This window comes from Ranitomeya variabilis, chromosome 8 (genome assembly GCF_051348905.1).
Source record: "Ranitomeya variabilis isolate aRanVar5 chromosome 8, aRanVar5.hap1, whole genome shotgun sequence".
NCBI classification, from domain to species: Eukaryota; Metazoa; Chordata; class Amphibia; order Anura; family Dendrobatidae; genus Ranitomeya; species Ranitomeya variabilis.
This window is the reverse complement of record NC_135239.1, coordinates 68,607,195-68,626,473: the sequence shown is the minus strand read 5'-3', so window position 1 is coordinate 68,626,473 and position 19,279 is coordinate 68,607,195. Positions and strand designations below refer to the sequence as shown.

Below are 19,279 nucleotides of genomic sequence, written 5' to 3'. Positions count from 1 at the left end.
TTTTTTTTTGGGCCTCAATCTCTGTCTGTAAGCAGTCTTTCTCTGCGTCGGGCAGTATTTAACTTTACGGGCACATTTCGTGCCTTCATTTCTTTTTGAGGAATAAACATATGCTGTTGGCAATATGCAGTTCTGTTTGTTAGCTGGATGACAGGTATATGGTACTTTAATAAACATAAAGTGGAATTCCCTTCCCTGAAAGCGCTTACATTGCAATTAGGAGTATAGGGAAATAAAAGAAACAGGAGGCATGTATTTAAATACACATTTCTGTTTCCCATAAGCCAGCCTGTGCTAGAAGCATTTCATTGCTATTGGCAGCGATATTGTGAGGACGGAGCACTCAGAAGTTCTACATCTGACTGTGTTGACATAAGATAAGGAGAAGAGGAGACCACAGTATAGTCTACAGGGGTTGATGGCCTGGGAGAAATAAGACACTCCGCTAAAGGGAATGTGTCATCAGAAATTGACCTATGTAAATTGAGGTTCTGTGTTAAATTTACAGTACTGCAAAAGAAGAATGTATTAATTGATAAAAATAAACTAGTAACACTTTTCTATGTTTTTAATGCAAAGTGAACAGATCAAATATGTAGTTGATTTAGATTTCTATTTTGAAAACCTTTTTTAACTAGAAAAACGGATTCTGTTTTTAAGCCACATTTGCACAAATTCAGGGATTTTTAAAGATGTCCTATCACCAAATGTTTCATGTTGAATTAGACATATGATGTAATAGTGACTGTAGAACGGAATAAAACTTTTTTTATTCTCTGTTGCAGAGATATTGCCATTTAAAGTATTTGGCACCTAATGAGTTAAGATCAAGTGGGTGTTATCAGATAGTTTTCACTGGGTGCGTGCCCTTCTCCCTATATGTTCCTGTCTGAGAACATCCACTTGGACTTGGCAAAAGTTAACTCATTAGGTGTCAAATATTTTGAATGCTAATATCTACGCAAACAAACCAAGGGAAATTGGAGTACATGTCCATAAAAATTGAAGTTTTATTATTACATAAAAATAACATACATAAATTAACAATATTACATGACATAAATAGAAAGTTACACACAGGGTGGGTAGCACAGACCAAAACAACTGGTGCTGTCCATCACCAACGCCATAAGTAAAGAGATCATATGCATATAAGTGCAGAGCACAGAGTCAGGTGGAAAATAGATGAATTGTATAAAGAAACATTGGTAGAGCCCTGTACACAGGCTAATACCCCAGGTAGCTATATGTAAAGATCCATCTCAATGCTCTTACCACACTGCAGGCGTCAGACCAGGACAGCACCGTTGCCCCAACGTGCGTTTCGCGTCAGCTTCGTCTACGCAAAGTAGGGACAAAATAAAAAAGGTTTATTCTGCTGCAGCCACTCTTACACCTGTGTCCAGCTCAACATGAAAAACGTGACGAAAAGTCCTCTTAAGGAATTACAGCCAAGTGTACAGCCAAGGCCTAACACTGGGTGAGGAACAGCCAATCTCTGCTACTAAGGTGAGGTTGTACAATTGGTGAAGTGTTGGGGTAGTAGTCTGCACTGCTGTACTAGATTCCAGAAATCCCGAGAACTTGATGTATTAGATTATGCAGTTTATTCTCAATGCGCTTTAAAGTTGAACCAACTTCTTCAACAAGAGAACCTCAAATGTGTTGAGAATGAACCTCATGATCTAATCCCTGATCGCGTCCTCTGGATTTCTTGACTCTAGCATATCAATGCAGACTACAATTCCTATCCACCGATTGTTTTGCATCGTGGTAATTTCAGACCTGAGGGTACTGCAGCAGCTCTCATCTGGATTCCTCAGTTGTGGGTAAAACATCCCCAAAAGGTGAGCAATTCCTTAACCTCTCATCTAGACCAATATCTCCACCAGATAAGTCCATATTGCGCTTCGTATCGCCCCCACTTTAAAGGCGAGGTTGTGGAAGGATAGTTTCTAGTGATGAGCGAGTATACTCGTTGCTAAATGATTTACAGCTACTAGCCAGCCTAAGTACCTGTGGGTGTTGCCTGGTTACTCGGGAATCCCCACATGTATTCAAGCTGTCTAGTAGCTGTAAATCATTCAGCTGCGGAGATGAAAACTAAATCTCCGAACGCTAACAAATACTCAGAGGTCACCCGAGCGTGCTCGGGAAAACCCGAGCAACGAGTCTACTCGCTCATCACTAATAGTTTCATGTCGCAGGTTATATATATATATATATATATATATATATATATATATATATATATATATATATATATATATATATTATTATATTCAGGAGCGGCTGGGCCAAAATACTATTTACCTGGTGACAGGTCCTTGTTAAGGTCCGCATTTAAGACTTTGCTTCCTCTGGCAATGACACTCGGTTGCCAGAGGTTAAGGAAGGCCAACCTCCAGTTTTTTTAATGTATTTATATGTACAGGGCTCTCTCCTACATGCTCTAGTTTTTGTTTATGTTCAGCATTATTATGGTATTTATTACACTTTTATCCATTTTATAACACTTTGTTATTGTCATAGAGGACAATGTAAAGCAATAAAGCTTTCTTAAAGCTTGTATGTATTAGTAGAGTATATGTACACCATTTTCACATGCTCTGTTGAATGTTATCTTTGTGCCATCATATCTGACTACGGATCTATGTTTGAACATGTTTTGAGTTTTCCATGTTTCTCCCTTAATGTTGGTTTCTGCATGGTACTACACTCCCTTCCACATTCCAATACATGCTAGAGTTAACGCATCTTCCTAAAATCAGACTAAATGTTATGCATTGACTTGATAATGGGGAAATCCGATATTGAGATCTATCGAGTTGAAGATAAATTATGTTTGTGCTAAGTTAACTGATAAAGTAAAAAAATTGTGAAACAAGAAAATCCAATGAAGATTAAAAATAAAGTAGCTGGAAAAAGTTTTCTTTCCAGTAGGAGACACAATAGTCGCGACCATTGCCTGCATAGCTTTGATTTTTCTACATCACAAGATCTTTGACACATGATATGTTTTTGAATAAAACTTTACAGAACTCCAGTGATGAAAGTCAGTAGAATAAAGACCCACTAGAGTTTTCCAACAATAAGATTTGAAAGGATTATTCCTTTTACTGTCACATGCATCAGCCAGTGACTCAAAATCCTTTATTAATACGGCACTCTCCAACGTTAAGTTTACCACCTGGAGATGCAAGATGAGAGGCCCGTCTGAAGAAAAAAGAGAAATAACTCGGTGTGTAACTCGGTCCAGTCACTTTTCTTATCATAGTTCCCCTGTTTATATTTGGCTGTAGCACGCATCCAAAAAGAAGTTTAGGAAGTTATTGGTTGTTCCTAACCAGGTACCACTAATCTAGATTTGTGCGTTAATTGTAAATTAAGTGGTTGTAGAAATTGACCCTAGTATGATCCTCCCATGTCTGAACCTCATACTCGGCGATAATGATGAAGAACAATTGCCACAGTTGAAAATGTATAGTCTACGATCTTTCACACTCTTTTTAGTTGGCTTTTTAGCTATTGAAAAGTCATCCCAGCCCACTGATTTTGGCAGAACTTGATGACTTTGATACCCAAGGAAAGAAGTCGTAGGCATGATGAATTAGAAGGCTTGATACTTTTGTTTTTTAGAGGAGATCCTTTTTTTTTACCATTCATTTTATACTTGGTACATCACAGATTTTTTTCCCCCTACTTTTTTATTTTGTCTCACAGATATCTGAATGAGGTGTGGATCATGTGACTTAATTTCCTCTACTTTTCTTATCCAAGGTCCTGTTCTGTACATCCGACACTTGATCTTGGCTGCGTTATTCCCTTTCCCCTTGTATATGTCATCAGCATTCATGCCAAGTCCATGGTCAGGATGCAGCTGTGATTGTCACCGTTCATGAGCAACACTAAGATACCGCGCATGCACTGAGACTATAAGCGACTGAGCCCAGACGTCCCGTAGACCCAACGTGATCAGAGAGGGGTGCTGGGTAGATGATAGGGATAAGTGGAGAGCAGTCGCAATGTTATTGGAAGTTAAGTTCAGGGCTCTGTGCTTGTAGACAAACTCAAGCACGCGAGGAAATCAAAATGCATGAGCCAGATGGATGATTTTGATTTAAAAAAGAAAACTATGTAATTTTGAGTGAAATACGTATTTTTTTTTAATTAGTACTTTGAATGTACCTCCCAGGTTTGCACTCTTGAACAACCCGTTTAGTGGTGTTCATTTCTGTTCATTTTTGCATTGATTGTGAGGCACTTGTATACACTGGATGGCATAGCTGTCAAGGCAGCCATTAGATGCCCGGCAAGTATCGTGATACTGATCAATAGGTTATTTGTACGATACTTGCCAGGCATTCAACTGTTTCCTCGGGAACTGTCCGGTCCATCTTGCATCAGCACGTCCCCAAACCTGGTTTGGAAATACACTTCCATGCATTGTTTTTTGTAACCCATTTAGATTAAAAAGAAAAAAAAATCAAAACTACTAAACTTCTAAAAATGGGAAGTTATTTAAGTCCTTTATGCAGGAACACTTATATTTTTTTCTTTCTATATAACGTACTTCCACATTACCTCTTCGTTTTGAAAATACAGCATTTGTACTTCCAGTTCTTGTTGACCTTCTGCTATGTGAAGCTATGATGTAACAACGGGTCGCTCCTAGAGAGCTAGGGTAGGATGATCATGTCTCGCCAGTGTCTCTCCTAATTTACACTGACTGTAGATCAGACGGTTCACGTAAAGCCATGTGGTCAACCAGTCTCCAGCTGCACACATTGCTCGCTAACCCTGCAGTTAAATGCTTCTCTGTATGCCAATGACAAGCTTAAGGGCTGATATCCTTGAAATTGCTGGTTTTGTATTGTGTTTCATTCAGGAAGCAAACAGACGGAACGCGGGGCAGTGGCACCACAAAACAAAATGCAGTTCCTGTCACCACAGAACCTCGGTTAGTACGCATGGTCCTCCGGACGCGTGCACGTGACTTTGGCTATAGTCTTGTGGTTGTTTTGTGGTATCAACTATTGGTTGGTGTTAAAAAAAAATATATTTTTATTTTATTTTAGATGATTGTCATCAGTTTGCTCTTTACATCCATTTGTCTTGGTCCATTCTTCAGCCTTGGTATTAGGAGGATACCCATCTATGGTGGTTAGAAATAAAACAGGTCTACGTACAGTCATGCTCGCCCACAGACTCCCTAATTGTCACTGCCTCTTTTACCTTTGTGTGGGCAGTAATAATATATAATCAGTCAAAGTGTAAGATTTTACTAACCATACTGTAGTATGTGCTGTGACTGCACATCCGATCTGTAACTTTACCACAGCAGTGTGCTACAACCATGTGCAGCGCTGTACAAGTCCTGTCCGTAGGAACAGTGCACATGTATAATGGCTAGTGAAAGCAGAATTATTACTGCATTTACGCCCACTGTACTGCTTTTCGAATAAATATATAATCCTGATCTTTGGTTTATTCTTATGAGTCAATACTAGCTGTAGTTCTTTTGTAAGGCTTAAAAGTGTGTGTGTATGTATGTATGTGTAATATATATATACACTGCTGAAAAAAATAAAGGGAACACTAAAATCCCACATCCTAGATATCACTGAATGAAATATTCCAGTTGTAAATCTTTATTCATTACATAGTGGAATGTGTTGAGAACAATGAAACCTAAAAATGACCAACGTAAATCACAACTAATATCCCACGGAGGTCTGGAGTTGGAATGCTGCTCAAAATCAAAGTGGAAAATGAAGTTACAGGCTGATCTAACTTCAGTGGAAATGCTTCAAGACAAGGAAATGATGCTCAGTAGTGTGCGTGGCCTCCAAGTGCCTGTATGATCTCCCTACAATGCCTGGGCATGCTCCTGATGAGGCGGCGGATGGTCTCCTGAGGGATCTCCTCAAAGACCTGGACTAAAGCATCCACCAACTCCTGGACAGTCTGTTGTGCAATGTGACGTTGGTGGATGGTGCGAGACATGATGTCCCAGATGTGTTCAATCAGATTCAGGTCTGGGGAATGGGTGGGCCAGTCCATAGCTTCAATGCCTTCATCTTGCAGGAATTGCTGACACTCCAGCCACATGAGTTCTTTCATTGTGCTGCATTAGGAGGAACCTAGGGCCAACCGCACCAGCATATGGTCTCACAAGGGGTCTGAGGATTTCATCTCGGTACCTAATGGCAGTCAGGCTGCCTCTGGCGAGCACATGGAGGGCTGTGTGGCCCTCCAAAGAAATTGCACCCCACACCATTACTGACCCACTGCCAAACTGGTCATGCTGAAGGATGTTGCAGGCAGAAGATTGCTCTCCACAGCATCTCCAGACTGTCGCGCCGGTCACATGTTCTCAGTGTGAACCTGTTTTCATCTGTGAAGAGCACAGGGCGCCAGTGGCGAATTTGCCAATCCTGGTGTTCTGTGGCAAATGCCAAGCATCCTGCACAGTGTTGGGCTGTGAGCACAACCCCCATCTGTGGACGTCGGGCACTCAGACCATCCTCATGGAGTCAGTTTCTAACCATTTGTGCAGATACTTGCACATTTGTGGCCTGCTGGAGGTCATTTTGCAGGGCACTGGCAGTGCTCTTCCAGTTCCTCTTTGCACAAAGACTGAGTTAGCTATCCTGCTGCTAGGTCGTTTCCCTCCTACGCCCCCCTCCACGTCTCCTGGTGTACTGGCCTGTCTCCTGGTAGCGCCTCCAACCTCTGGACACTACGCTGACAGACACCGCAAACCTTCTTGCCACAGCTCTCATTGATGTGCCATCCTGGATGAGCTGCTCTTCCTGAGCCACTTGTGTGGGTTGTAGAGTCCGTCTCATGTTACCACAAGTGTGAAAGCACAACCAACATTCAAAAGTGACCAAAACATCATCCAGAAAGCATTGGTACTGAGATGTGGTCTGTGGTCCCCACCTGCAGAACCACTCCTTTATTGAGTGTGTCTTGATAATTGCCAATAATTTCCATCTGTTGTCTATTCCATTTGCACAACAGCATGTGAAATTGATTGTCAAACAGTGTTGCTTCCGAAGTGGACAGTTTGATTTCACAGAAGTTTGATTTACCTGGAGTCATATTCTGCTGCTTGTGTTCCCTTTACTTTTTTTGAGCTGTGTGTGTATATATATATATGTGTGTGTGTGTGTGTGTGTGTGTGTGTGTGTGTGTGTGTGTGTGTGTGTATATATATATATATATATATATATATATATATATATATATGTATATGTATATGTATATGTATATATATATGTATGTATATGTATATATATATATATATATATATATATATATATATATATATATATATATATATATATATATATATATATATATATATATATATATATATATATATATATATACATATACATATATATATATAGTTATATAGTGCCACACTTGGTTATTTGTGGTATTGCAAGAAACCAGCCAGATTTTTATGGTGGACAACCTTTTACGGATAATAAAATCCTTTAACTCCCCCCCCAATAAAAGAACACATCTGTGTATGTAGTATTGCTGAATTCATCCTGCCTCTAATAACAGCACTCAGTCATAATGTACCAAGTGGAATTAAAGAAAACATCCCACCCGCACACAGACCGGCGAACTGAAAAATCTAAATTATTTCCGTACTTTTAAAGGTGCAAAAAACCTACTTTTAATTGTTTTTATCGTGCATCTATAAATAAAAGAAAACCAAGCCTAAAACTTTATCGATTTGGTAATTGCTGTAGTCATACGGACACATTCACATAAAGCCATCATGTCATCAATAATTTAATGTGAGTGCACTAGTATCAATACTAAAAATCTAGCAGTGGAATTGCTGTGGTTTTTAAATGACCCTTTTTCCCTCCTTTTAAACAAAACCCTAAATAAAAATTGATTCAGAAAAATATATGGCTTCAATTGTTCTAAAACAGCGCCACACCTGTCTCCAGGTCATGTGAAGTATTACAGCTCGGTCTCATTCAATTCTGTGGTCCTGACAAAACCAACCCAACCCATGTATGTGATTTTTGTTTTAATCATTTACAACCCTTTTAAAAAGGATTGAGGAGGTTGTTACAGATTGACTGATTTTTTTGCTGCACTTCCATCTATATTGTATAAGGACATCGGATATCTAGTAAAGCCTCTGACAGGATGTTATATTGTATAGGATATTGTCGTCCATGGTGGCTGTCCGCACTTAAATATAGGCTGTATTTCACGCATATGGTGCTAGGGGCTTTTTATTTTGACATGGTCAAACACAAGTATTGCCCAGGGGATTTCAGTTTCTAGAATCCACCTCCCCAAATTGAAAATTTCTAGAGTTAAATTCATTTTTCTAGAACATGTTACTACTAGTGATAAGCGAACGTGCTGGGATAAGGTGTTATCTGAGCATGCTCGTGTGCTGAGGGTCTTCAGGGTGCTCGAAATATGTTTGTGTCCCCGCGGCTGCATGTCTCGCCGCTACAAACAGGCCATCCCTACATGTGTTGCGGCTGTCGAATATCTGCGAGAAATGCAGCCGCGGGGACTCGAACATATTTTTCGAGCACGATGAAGTCACTCAGTTAGCACATGAGCATGCTTGAATAATGCCTTATCCCAGCATTTTTGCTCATGACTAGTTACTACATTTAACGCTCATATTGTGTAAATTAAAGGGGTCCTCTGTGACTTTAATATTCTTATAATGGGTCATCAATATCTGATTGGTCGAGGTCTAATGTAGAGCGGATTTTAAGTGGGTTTATAGAGCTCACAATTTGGATTTGAACACTCACGTAATAGTTGCATGCTTATGTCCTAGTCCCCCCAAAAATTGTCCCCCAAAGGTAGACACCACCCTTTAACTACTAAAATGCATTTATTTCTGTATGTGCAATTGTGTTTTGTTAGATTTTGCACCATTGGGTTTCTATAGGCTTTTTTTTTCACCACATATTTACTTTAATGTCATTTATGGTCATAAATCAGCTGAGAGGAATTAAAAATAAATAAATAAAATAATGGTTTCCAATGCTCCCATCAGTGTGAGCTTGCTAATGGATTCTCAGTTAACTCACTTAACCAAAATAATACAGAGGTTCCATACAGCAAACCGTGCAACATTTTCAACAAATCACAATTGCAAAAACTGATGTTTAGCTCCAAATACATGCATTTAAGTAAAAAAAAAAATGTTTCCAGTGCTGTAGCCTTTAGATCCTTTTGGCCTTTATTACATTGTTTTATCAGGTACTAAATGGTATTATTTGATTAAATTCTGATTCAATAAGGTTTTTCTACAAGTTTAAATGTCTAATGATTTATTTGTTACACTCATGACATGAGACTCGGCATTATACAGTGTATGGCTTGTCTAATTCTTGGGCACAGAAAACCAAACCTGTTCACCTCCATGTGATGCAAATTCAGTGAACAAATCCTCCCCACTAACCCATCTCAGATCACAAGAATAATAACTTATCCTCCTCATACTAAACATGGGCTGTCTTCATTTGTTCCTTTCTTTCGTAAACCTGCAGGTATCTTTTCTCTCCTCCTAATTTTCCCTTTTAATTATTGAATCTTTATCCCTTGTACTAACTCTGTTCAGCCTCCTCATCTGCCTGTCTCACCATATAACTATGCATGTCAGACCTCCTCTCCGGGGTTTGAACTTCCTTCTTTCTTTGATTCAGGTGCCTCACTCTTTCCTTTCCAGGTTCTTCCAGTTCTTTTAACATGTCAAACTCTGGAGATTTGTTCATGAGCGTGCAGTCTCTCAATGGAGATTCTTACCAAGGTGCCCAGGTTGGAGCCAACGTACAGTCACAGGTAGGGACCTTCAGATGATTTGGGAACAAAGGCATTGGTGACGTAATGGTTTATGAAGGAAGTTGTCGACTGTTGGGGTTTTCTATCATGAGCTTCTGGATATAAAAAAAAAAAAGCGGCAAAAAAATACACTTATTTATAAAGATAGTAGTGGTGTTTGCCACATTCCCAAAGATATAAAGAAAATTATGGTCTTGTGACCTGGCCAAAGCTAATGTTGGTGGTGTACTCTGGCAACCACACGTTTAGAGATTGTTCCTTGGGAAGTCCAAAGGCAATTTTGGGCAAGTCCAAAATCCCTGATACAGGATGAGATGTGATTGGAATAGAACAATAAACCTGCTGGCCAACGGCTGGGGTTTGTGGCCAACGTTTGTCAACTGCGATCTTCTGTCTTGATCGTGTTTTCAGTAGGCAGAGGGGAGAAAGCCACATCCAGACAACTATGTCAGTGGCTTATATCCCCTGAAAACAAAAGGATCAGGCATTTGAACAGTCTGATTTTTGTCAATAGAGATTTAAGAGGCCTTTCCTACATGTCAGATGGTTGCTCATCCAATTTTTGTGGGACTGCCTTTTATCTGTGTATTGGGGTCTTTAGGTTCTGGGGCCAGTTTCATTATATTTGACAGGACTAGCATAGCCTGTAGCAATAATCCTCCCGACAAAGTGTTGCACACCATAGCGTGACACCAACGTCCAATATTGATTTAAAGCGCCATGTGACTGATAAATGTTGTGGCTTTCCAATATACACACAAGCGACTGTGGCGAAAACCGAGCCTTCCTGGTGCTACTATGTTACCGAAAACTGAGACCAAAAATATCCAGATGTAAAACCAAAGTGGGTTGTAAATAATAAAATGGTGGGCTCTTTGGGTGTGAGTTATCGTGATGTTTGGAGATTGGTTGTCTTTCGATCCGATGTCACTCTGATTGTTTGTGCGCTCAGACCTATGCAATTTTCCGTAAATTTCTTGAAGGATGCAGAACTCTTCTAAATGTAGTGAACTGGTTTCTTGACAGTTCGACTCCTGGATAAAACTATTAATAATCTATGGTTCTAAAATTATTGCATCTCTAAAATTGAACAGATTTTTTTTTTTTTTTTTACAAGAATATGTAAAATGACATCTCAATTCCCAAATTATATCTACTAACTGCTTTCATTACTGCTGCATTCACATATATTGCCCGTTTGATAGGGTCTGACAGACTGGTTGCTGCTGTTGGCTGCTTACAGAGGACAAATGAAAATATTTTGGTTTCCCCTTCATTATTTTAAGCAGTTATATTCTGTTCCTTGGTTTCAGCATATACATACATTGTTTTGTTTTTTTGCCTTTTTAGATGTTTAATGGTTCTTTGCTGGTTTTGTTTTCTTTCTTTTCCCCTTACTTCTGACTTTCTGTATGTTTCCTGTGACTTTACCTTTCCTCTCTTCCCCTCAATGGCTGGATTCCTTTTTTCCCTTTCCTTATCTTGTGTCATGTATTTCACACTTTATCCTTTCGATGTTCTTCCTTTTTTTCCTGTATGTTCCTCTTTGTGTCCTGTCTCTGTCCTCATCGTGTCATGGTGCCCTCTCCTCACCATTAGTATTGTCTGTCTTCCAGGTGGATACCCTTCGCCATGTTATCAGTCAGACAGGCGGATACAGTGAGACTCTGTCAGCGAATCAGATGTACAGTCCGCAGGGCATCAGTGTAAGCAAAGAAACCTCTTGTTTTCCCTGTCTGTTTCCCAATTATTTCAAGTCCACAGGGCCCTGACTGCCACATTGCACACACTTCTCTCCCTTTCATGGTCACCTATTCTGCTCTGTGCCGGTGAAGCCAGCGGCCAGCGCTCTACCCACAAATGATGCTCGATGTAGGCAGCTGGAGCCCAAGCCTGTCACACGCAATCAACTTCCTTGTGCCACCTGCGGCCACTTACAGTCAGCCGAGGGAAAGCGCCAAACAGGTGACACGTAGCCTGGCCACAGCGGAACAAGTGTGGGATCCAGCTGTGTTAACCAGTTCTGTGCTAAGCAGACATGTCTCCATTTGGAAGGTGGGGCCGAAGTATGGAAGAATGAATCTCCAGACCCCAAGACGGAGACTATGACATGCCAGCTGAACTCCCCTCTACACGCGCTATATTTTGCAATAAGCCATTATTACAGCGCTCTCGTGCAGCAGTTCGGAGCCACAGACATACATACACGGACGTATTTGTGTGTTTGTTGGAGGGCGGCAGAGAGGAGCAAACATTCCTGGCAGTGCTTGCGGCTGGGAATGACATGTAAATTCATAGCGACAAGCCGTGTCGTATGGAGTGAAATCAATAAGACAGACACAGGGAGAGCGGCTGCAGATTTGGGACAGCAATCCAAATACATTTCTCAGATCAGCCATCCACCATCCAAAGGCCGTGACAGAGGAATGGAGGAGGGGGTGAGATCCGACACAAACACAGAAATAACACAAGATGCCCACTGTGCCGTGGGAGGGGAGAGCCGCAGGCTCACATAGGTATACAATTGTTTTGTTATTTTCGGCGTTGCATTTGCTTGGCGGAGAATGTTTGCACTGCGCTGTATCTCTGCCGTAACGACCTGGTATTTAATTATACACATTTCACACCATGAGGCGCTCTCCGCACATTTGCATCAGAGCGCGCGAGGCGTGTGACATCCGCAATAAGCAGAGCGCTCCAGAAGCAGGTATTGATTCATTCCATTTGTTATCGGAGACCATTTTAATTCAGAGATCGCGTGAAACGGCAAATGTTTCTTAATAACAGGAAAAAAAAAAAAACATGACCAATTACCTAAGTAAAGCATTCAATTCAGGAGAAAAAAACAACCTTTCTATTGTAGCAAAATCTATCCCTGCTACTCTCCATGATGAGTCCTTCCCTGTGATCACCATTTACTCGCTGCAGTTGTACGGATAATGGTGATTGTTCCAGAAAGAAATAACAGGTCAGATCATTTCTCCCCAGCTCCCACAACCCACCCCACCCCCGCCAAATGCAATCATTTCGCTCGTAAATGCACAAAGAAATCATGGATACAATTATTATTTTTTTAGTTTATAGAAAATAATATGGAAGTGCACAAATGTGATGACTAGGCTTCATTGACCTTCTTTCCTCCTCCAGTTTTGGCTGCTAATTCTTATTTGTTGCTATGATGTGGTATACATTTGACATAAGTGGCATAAAATGAATCAAAGTCTGAATTGAAACTGGTGATTTAATTTAATTTACCCCACCACCATGTTGCAATATAGTGAATAAAGATGCCCATACTCCCTAGTAGTTGTTGACCAATCTCGTAAAACACCCACCCTCCCCCCATACACAATCGCTGACAGCTCGGCCAAGGATGGGTGACACTCGAGATATCAAAAGGTTGTGTTTAATTCAATATTCACGATGGTCAGGGACCTCATAACCATGAGATTGTCAGAGGGTCGCACCCACATCGGCAGATATGGACCGTTTTTAATCGAATGGATCTGAAGACTGTTAGCATTAATGGGGCAGTCTGACATCTGGGTATTTTTTGGATGTGTTATCCTTGCTGTTAAAGTCAACAAAATTCATTTTCAGCCAATGGGGACCTTCAAGATTTCATGTCATCCTTCAAAACAAAACAAAACCTGTGCTTAAAGTTTCTCATGTTGGCCTTGTGCACTTATTTCAAGGGGCCTCCTCACTATTCCACCAAAAGACAATGTTAGGAGAAAAAAAAGCATCAGGAATGTTGAATCTCAGTCCTCAATAAGTAGAGCACTCCTGTGTTTTCTTTTGGAAGCCACCGATGGACATCTCTGCCTGGTGACTTATCTCAGGGAGAACAGTGATTGGCAGTCTGAAATCGGACATGCCTCTTTGACATCTCTCCCAACAATCAGTCGGCGTGGCCCCTATAAGAACGTTTAGATATTGGCAGGTCCGGCTGATATTAGTCTGTGTATGGTGGGCTTTAGCCCAACCAAACGTGTATGGAGAGATGGAAATGGATAGAATGCCATGAGCTAGATATTTGTTGAAACCTAAAGCACCAATATGCAAGTGCCAACAATAAAAAACACCCCCAAATAATAATTATGGAAAAAAAGTGTCATATCTTGGAATACTGCACAAAGCACAGAAAGTACAAGTTTAGGGACCATATGGTGAATACGTATGTTGCATATACAGTGTGTGTGTGTGTGTGTGTGTGTGTATGTATGTGTATATATATATATATATATATATATAATTAGTGTAGAGCTTCTCAGTCAGTAATAACTACTTTTGTGAGTAACTTCAATGCGGACCTTACGTAATACACTACTAATGTCCTTAGTCCTGAAAGGGAACGTTCATAGAACCCTTCCTTTCTGAAAATGAGTGCTGGTCCGACATCACAAACCCCATAAGTGAGGTCTTCTCACAAGAGTGTACAATTTTAATTTTTCATCTTCTGTCAATAGTTCTCCTGTCAATAGGTATTACACCGATTCCTGTTGTTTTGTAGCCAGGGTGTAAGATTTTAGTTCCCCGGTCTATTATTGCTACTCGATATGTAAATTGCAGACCCTGAAACACACAAAGTTGGATATAATTATGAATGACCTAGAACAACTTGTCACGCTCTTGAATACTTTCTCATTCTCTACCGTCCCTAGCCGTCACTTACTTTGTTCTCAATGACCCCACATAGCATAAAATGTCATTTGTGTGCATTAAAGAGACGCAGAAGGGACAGGAACAGATGATCTTGTGACATGGCAATTACAGTTCTGAGATAGATTGGCCGCTGGAGAGGAGGGGACAAGACCAGGCCACTGTGATTACAGAAAGGCCGCCACAAAATCATAGGCTGGGAAATAAAAGGCTGCCAGGTTCTGCTTAGAGGTGGATCCAGAAATGCAAGCTGTGTCCTTGAATCAAGAAACACGCAGCATTAAGGAGAGAGGTCACACCTTTCTTAAAGCCATGATAGCCGTGAAGGCTCGCTGGATTCAAGGTTCAGTGAGGACCAGATGCATGCATTGTGCATATATAAAATGGGAAAGCTCATTACAGAATCTGAATTAAGTCAGCAGGCCCAAGATAGATTTGTTTTTTTGATATTGATGAAGAACAGTTCAGATACAATTCCAATTGAATACAAAGTCAGGTTTTACTTAGGAAGAATATTTGCCCTTTAGAGCCCCTGTCGAAGGCCTCTCACCCAGTCAGCCACTGTCCTACTTTGCACTGATGGAGGGCAAGAACCTTAAAACATGATAGAAAGCCAAAGCCGAATCTCCATTTGGATACAGCTATATCATGTTGCCAGACCCATCTTAGGTTCGATATTGCCTTATAGGGTTACTCCCCTCCAATAGGTGGCACTAAAGACCTGTTCCCTCCACTGTGAAGAGGCTTTTCACATATTGGATTTCCTGGGGAGCATCGCATGGCCTATAAGGCTTCCTACACCTGCTTGGCTGTCTTCTTAGGCAGACACTTAACCCCTGAAACCGCACAAAACATAACACAGCCTTACCTTCTGTTAAATTGACAAGCCACAATGTTATGCGATGGAGGTGTAATATACTGGTGGAGGTGTAATATACTGGTGAACGTTCATGCTCACATCATCCATGAAGGGGGATGCTTGGTATTCTAAATACACACAAACACGCCTAAATAAGACTTCTGAAAGGTTCCGCATAGTGCGCCATGTTGACTAACAGCCTCTTGGTCACTTCAGTACAGTTAGTCAGGCTTCCCAGCAGCATATAAGTACACCCGCCACATAATGACAACCCATTCTACCCGAACTTCACAACGCCAGCTAGCGGCCGGCCAAAAAGGTGACGTTCTCATTGATATTTTGGCTAAAATATGCATGCTCACAATCCAGATTAAAGGAGTTTTCCACCACATTGACCTCAATGACCTATAAAAATGGTGGATGTCCACCGATCTGTTATCGATAGGCTGACACTCGGCACTTTCCCCGCTCAGCTGTTATAACCTACAGTAAATAGTGTCACTGCGTCACTGTTTAGTGGTGGCTGCTGATTCCTGCAGATTAGACCCCCACCGATCTGATTTTGATGACCTATTGATAATTACCAATACAGTGGAAGTCCCCTATAAGTGTCCTCATTTTCCCATGCAGTAAAATCAATCTTCTAGTACCCATCTGAAGACAAAACATATGTACAGATGGTTCCATTGGGAGCTAGAAAGAAGTTGAGCATCTTTTAGACCACCAATGGGAAAACAATCAATTCTAAGATTCTTGGCTCAAACCATGATTGTTTGATGGAAGGCGGACCTCTACAGATCAGTATAATGAGAGGCCACAGTGATCTTATGAGCACCACATCCCCTTCATTGTTGACCTGGGCACATGGAGCTTTGCCGGACGCGATCACTCATCCCATTCTCTTAAATGAGACTGCGCTTCAGTACCTGACACATCTGCCTGTAGGAAAACAAACTTTCTTACTTTACTTTCCTGTTTAAATATTGTCCTGATGGGGGTATGTTAAAGTTCTAGTTTTATACTTGTAGCGTTGACTTTTTTTATTTTTTATTTTTATTTTTTTCAGGCTAACGGAGGGTGGCAGGATGCGGCCACCCCTTCGTCTGTGACTTCCCCTACGGAAGGACCTGGCAGCGTCCATTCTGATACCTCCAACTGAGCAGCCGGCTCCTGAATTTCTACTCTTGAAAGCCAGAATCCATCTCTTCCCTCTCACTCCAGATGGCCACTGTGGGAATGCAGCGAACAAAGCAACCTCTTTTGGCATATCCATTAGAAACTCTCCAACCCTTCATTATTACTCGCATTGACACCTTAATCCATGCCTACATTTCTGTCAATGATTCCGGTTTTTGTAGGTTGTAGCCTTTCCATTTTCTTTTTTTTTTATTTTATTAAACTATTTTTTTTTAATTATAGTTTGGGATGAGCAGAAAACTAGCTACCGGTGTGAGAAACATTAATTGGGTTATTGATTTATATGTGGCTGCACCTATGCACACAAACGGCCATGTCTAAATGGTCCCAAATAATGCTTCTGAAGACCTATAACTAATTATGGGACAATTAGCAATTGTGTTTGGCATCTACCCCTCTGAAAACGCTTAAATTATGGGTGAGGGCCAAAAATCCTGACATTCATTGTCTTCTCATGCAGTAAGATATCCTTTTGGAATATGGTACTGAACCATAGTTACTGCAATACGCATGACCTTGAGTTTTTTTCAGTATAACCATTCTTTGGTGACTTCTATCCTTCAAACTTCTGGTTAATTTGTTTCTAGCTTAGAGAAAGACCATCTTCAGAAAATTACTAGAGATACAGGATCATGAGGAAACCCTTAATATACGTGGATTAAGTATACTAACCAAAGGCTGTACATTTTAAAAGACAATAAACTGGAATAAAGTTTCCATGATGTGTTGCTACCAGAAGTAGTTCCAGCTACATATATCATTAAAATGACCTTAGCGCTATTCTTCAGACCGTAGTTCTTCTACGAACATAGAAGCAGATCTTGTGCTAGTTCACTTGGGGAAAACGAAATAGTATCCATGCAAAAAATATATATATCTGTAAGCTTTGTTATCAAACCAGAGCTCCGTCCATGGTCTGTAATCTTGGATTTGGACACTACTCTCTTTTTGAGAAGATGGAAGTCCACCACACAAACATTGCAAAATCATAAGGATTGATGGACGTGAAGCCTACAAACTGTTCTATGGTCAATTTCGTCCAGTTTCTCCACCCGGATGTTAATTATATCCAGTCATTGACTTATTTTTTTGTCCATTAGAAATGATAAACAGAATTTTCTTAGATATTTTTCGCAACACTTATCCGTCCAAGATACTATGGCTGCTTCTACCTTCAAACCTTCTTACATCTTGTAAATTATGATTTTGACCCAAGGAATTGTTTTGCCTAATATCGGTCACGTTTCTGGACCTCCATTTCATTACTGAATAATCTTCGAGTCTGGCAATTATCCACAAGCACCTACACGGGGTGTTATCAATCCACGTTTGATACCAAAAATCCGCATGTACTCGCACAGAGGAAAGACGGACACAGAGGGAAGTGCTCAGCTTTATTAACATTCACTGCGGTTTCACATAACTTGTGTATCGTCGATTGTTATATTTGAGATAAACATTTGATGCTGGATGTTCTTGTATATTCTGAAGAAAACATAAAAAGACACAAGATAAAAAGACAGAAGAAAAACAAAAGACATCAAACAGCCAAAAAGTTGTCCTGGGTTTAATAATCTTTATTACTAAAAAAAAAAAAAGATGAAAAAAAACTTTAAAAAAAAAAAGTCCTGTTACAGAGATCACACCCGTTTAGCATGGAAATAGGTTGATGATTTCTATTTTATGTCTTTCATATTTCTTGCTTAGTTTTAACACAAAAAAAACAAAACTACCTACATGTGATTTTATTTTTTTTTCTTATTTTAATTCTTTTTAACACCGCGCGTTTGTGAATTATAACGCAATGCTAGATAAATGTAGTTGGGCACCTTTTTAGTTATTGTTTTAATTTTTTTTCTAAGGGATGGGTAAGCGGGCGGGCACAGGGTTTGGGGCAAATTCGGGATTGTTTCAGGGGAAAGGGTGGGGGCATTTTCCATATATGACCCCCTTTACGGCCAGAGTAATCTGACATATATGCTGTTATTTGCCCCTCTGGCAGAAACGGGGTTAAATAAGCAGACTCAAAGATTCTGCCGGATAAACCCATTTTGTAAACTAAAGTTAAAAAAAAATAAAAAGCAAAAAAATTATGAAAAAAAAATGTTGGAAAAAAAGTTGGAATAGTTAAACCTTAATAGGTACATCATAAAATGTACATTTAATAACTTTTCTGAGAACCAGAAATAAATTCTTTTTTTCCTGTTTTCAGTTCGTATTTGTTTCAAAACTCATGTGATTAATTGTGATACTTCCTGATAAAGCAGCAAATCCTTTCATAAAACCTTTCACTACTGAGGCCAATGACTGAAAGAAAAAATTGGGATGTCTGATCCAGTGTTATATTAAGGTGTCCAAAATACTTCTGGGAAAGATTGATAAATATGGCAAATAAAAGGAGAACATGCCTTCAGTATGACAGATCTGAAGGCTGTAGGGTATCTGCATGATACTACGCATTTGTTTTAGATTTTTGGCGACCCATAACCTCTCCAATACTGTAGATGAAATTGCCCAACATGACAGTGCATTTTGCCTTACATATCCAGTAATAGTCGGTCAACAAGAGAGCAGCATGATGTAGGGGCAGAGACCCTCATTTCAGAAATGTCACTTATTTGGCTGTGTTGCTGTTTCAATACAATCAGCAATTTATCAGCAGGAGATTATCATTACAGGACAAGGTGTCTCATGCTTCCAAGTCTAACC

The 19,279-nt window shown here is 40.2% G+C and overlaps 1 protein-coding gene across 6 annotated transcripts in view; it reads left to right on the top strand.

The window, feature by feature from the left end:
• PBX1 (PBX homeobox 1) overlaps window positions 1-18,286 on the top strand; it is a 147,136-nt gene extending 128,850 nt beyond the window's left edge. For 3 of the 6 annotated variants that reach the window (XM_077276167.1, XM_077276165.1, XM_077276168.1), the window contains 4 exons: window positions 4,889-4,960; window positions 9,740-9,852; window positions 11,469-11,558; window positions 16,440-18,155. In XM_077276167.1, the coding sequence (XP_077132282.1) occupies window positions 4,889-4,960; window positions 9,740-9,852; window positions 11,469-11,558; window positions 16,440-16,532 (368 nt within the window). In that variant the 3' untranslated portion in view covers window positions 16,533-18,155. Of the gene's footprint in view, window positions 1-4,888; window positions 4,961-9,739; window positions 9,853-11,468; window positions 11,559-16,439 lie in introns of all 6 variants that reach the window. The other 3 variants (XM_077276169.1, XM_077276170.1, XM_077276171.1) reach the window with 3 other exon arrangements.
• The last annotated feature ends 993 nt before the right edge of the window (window positions 18,287-19,279 follow it).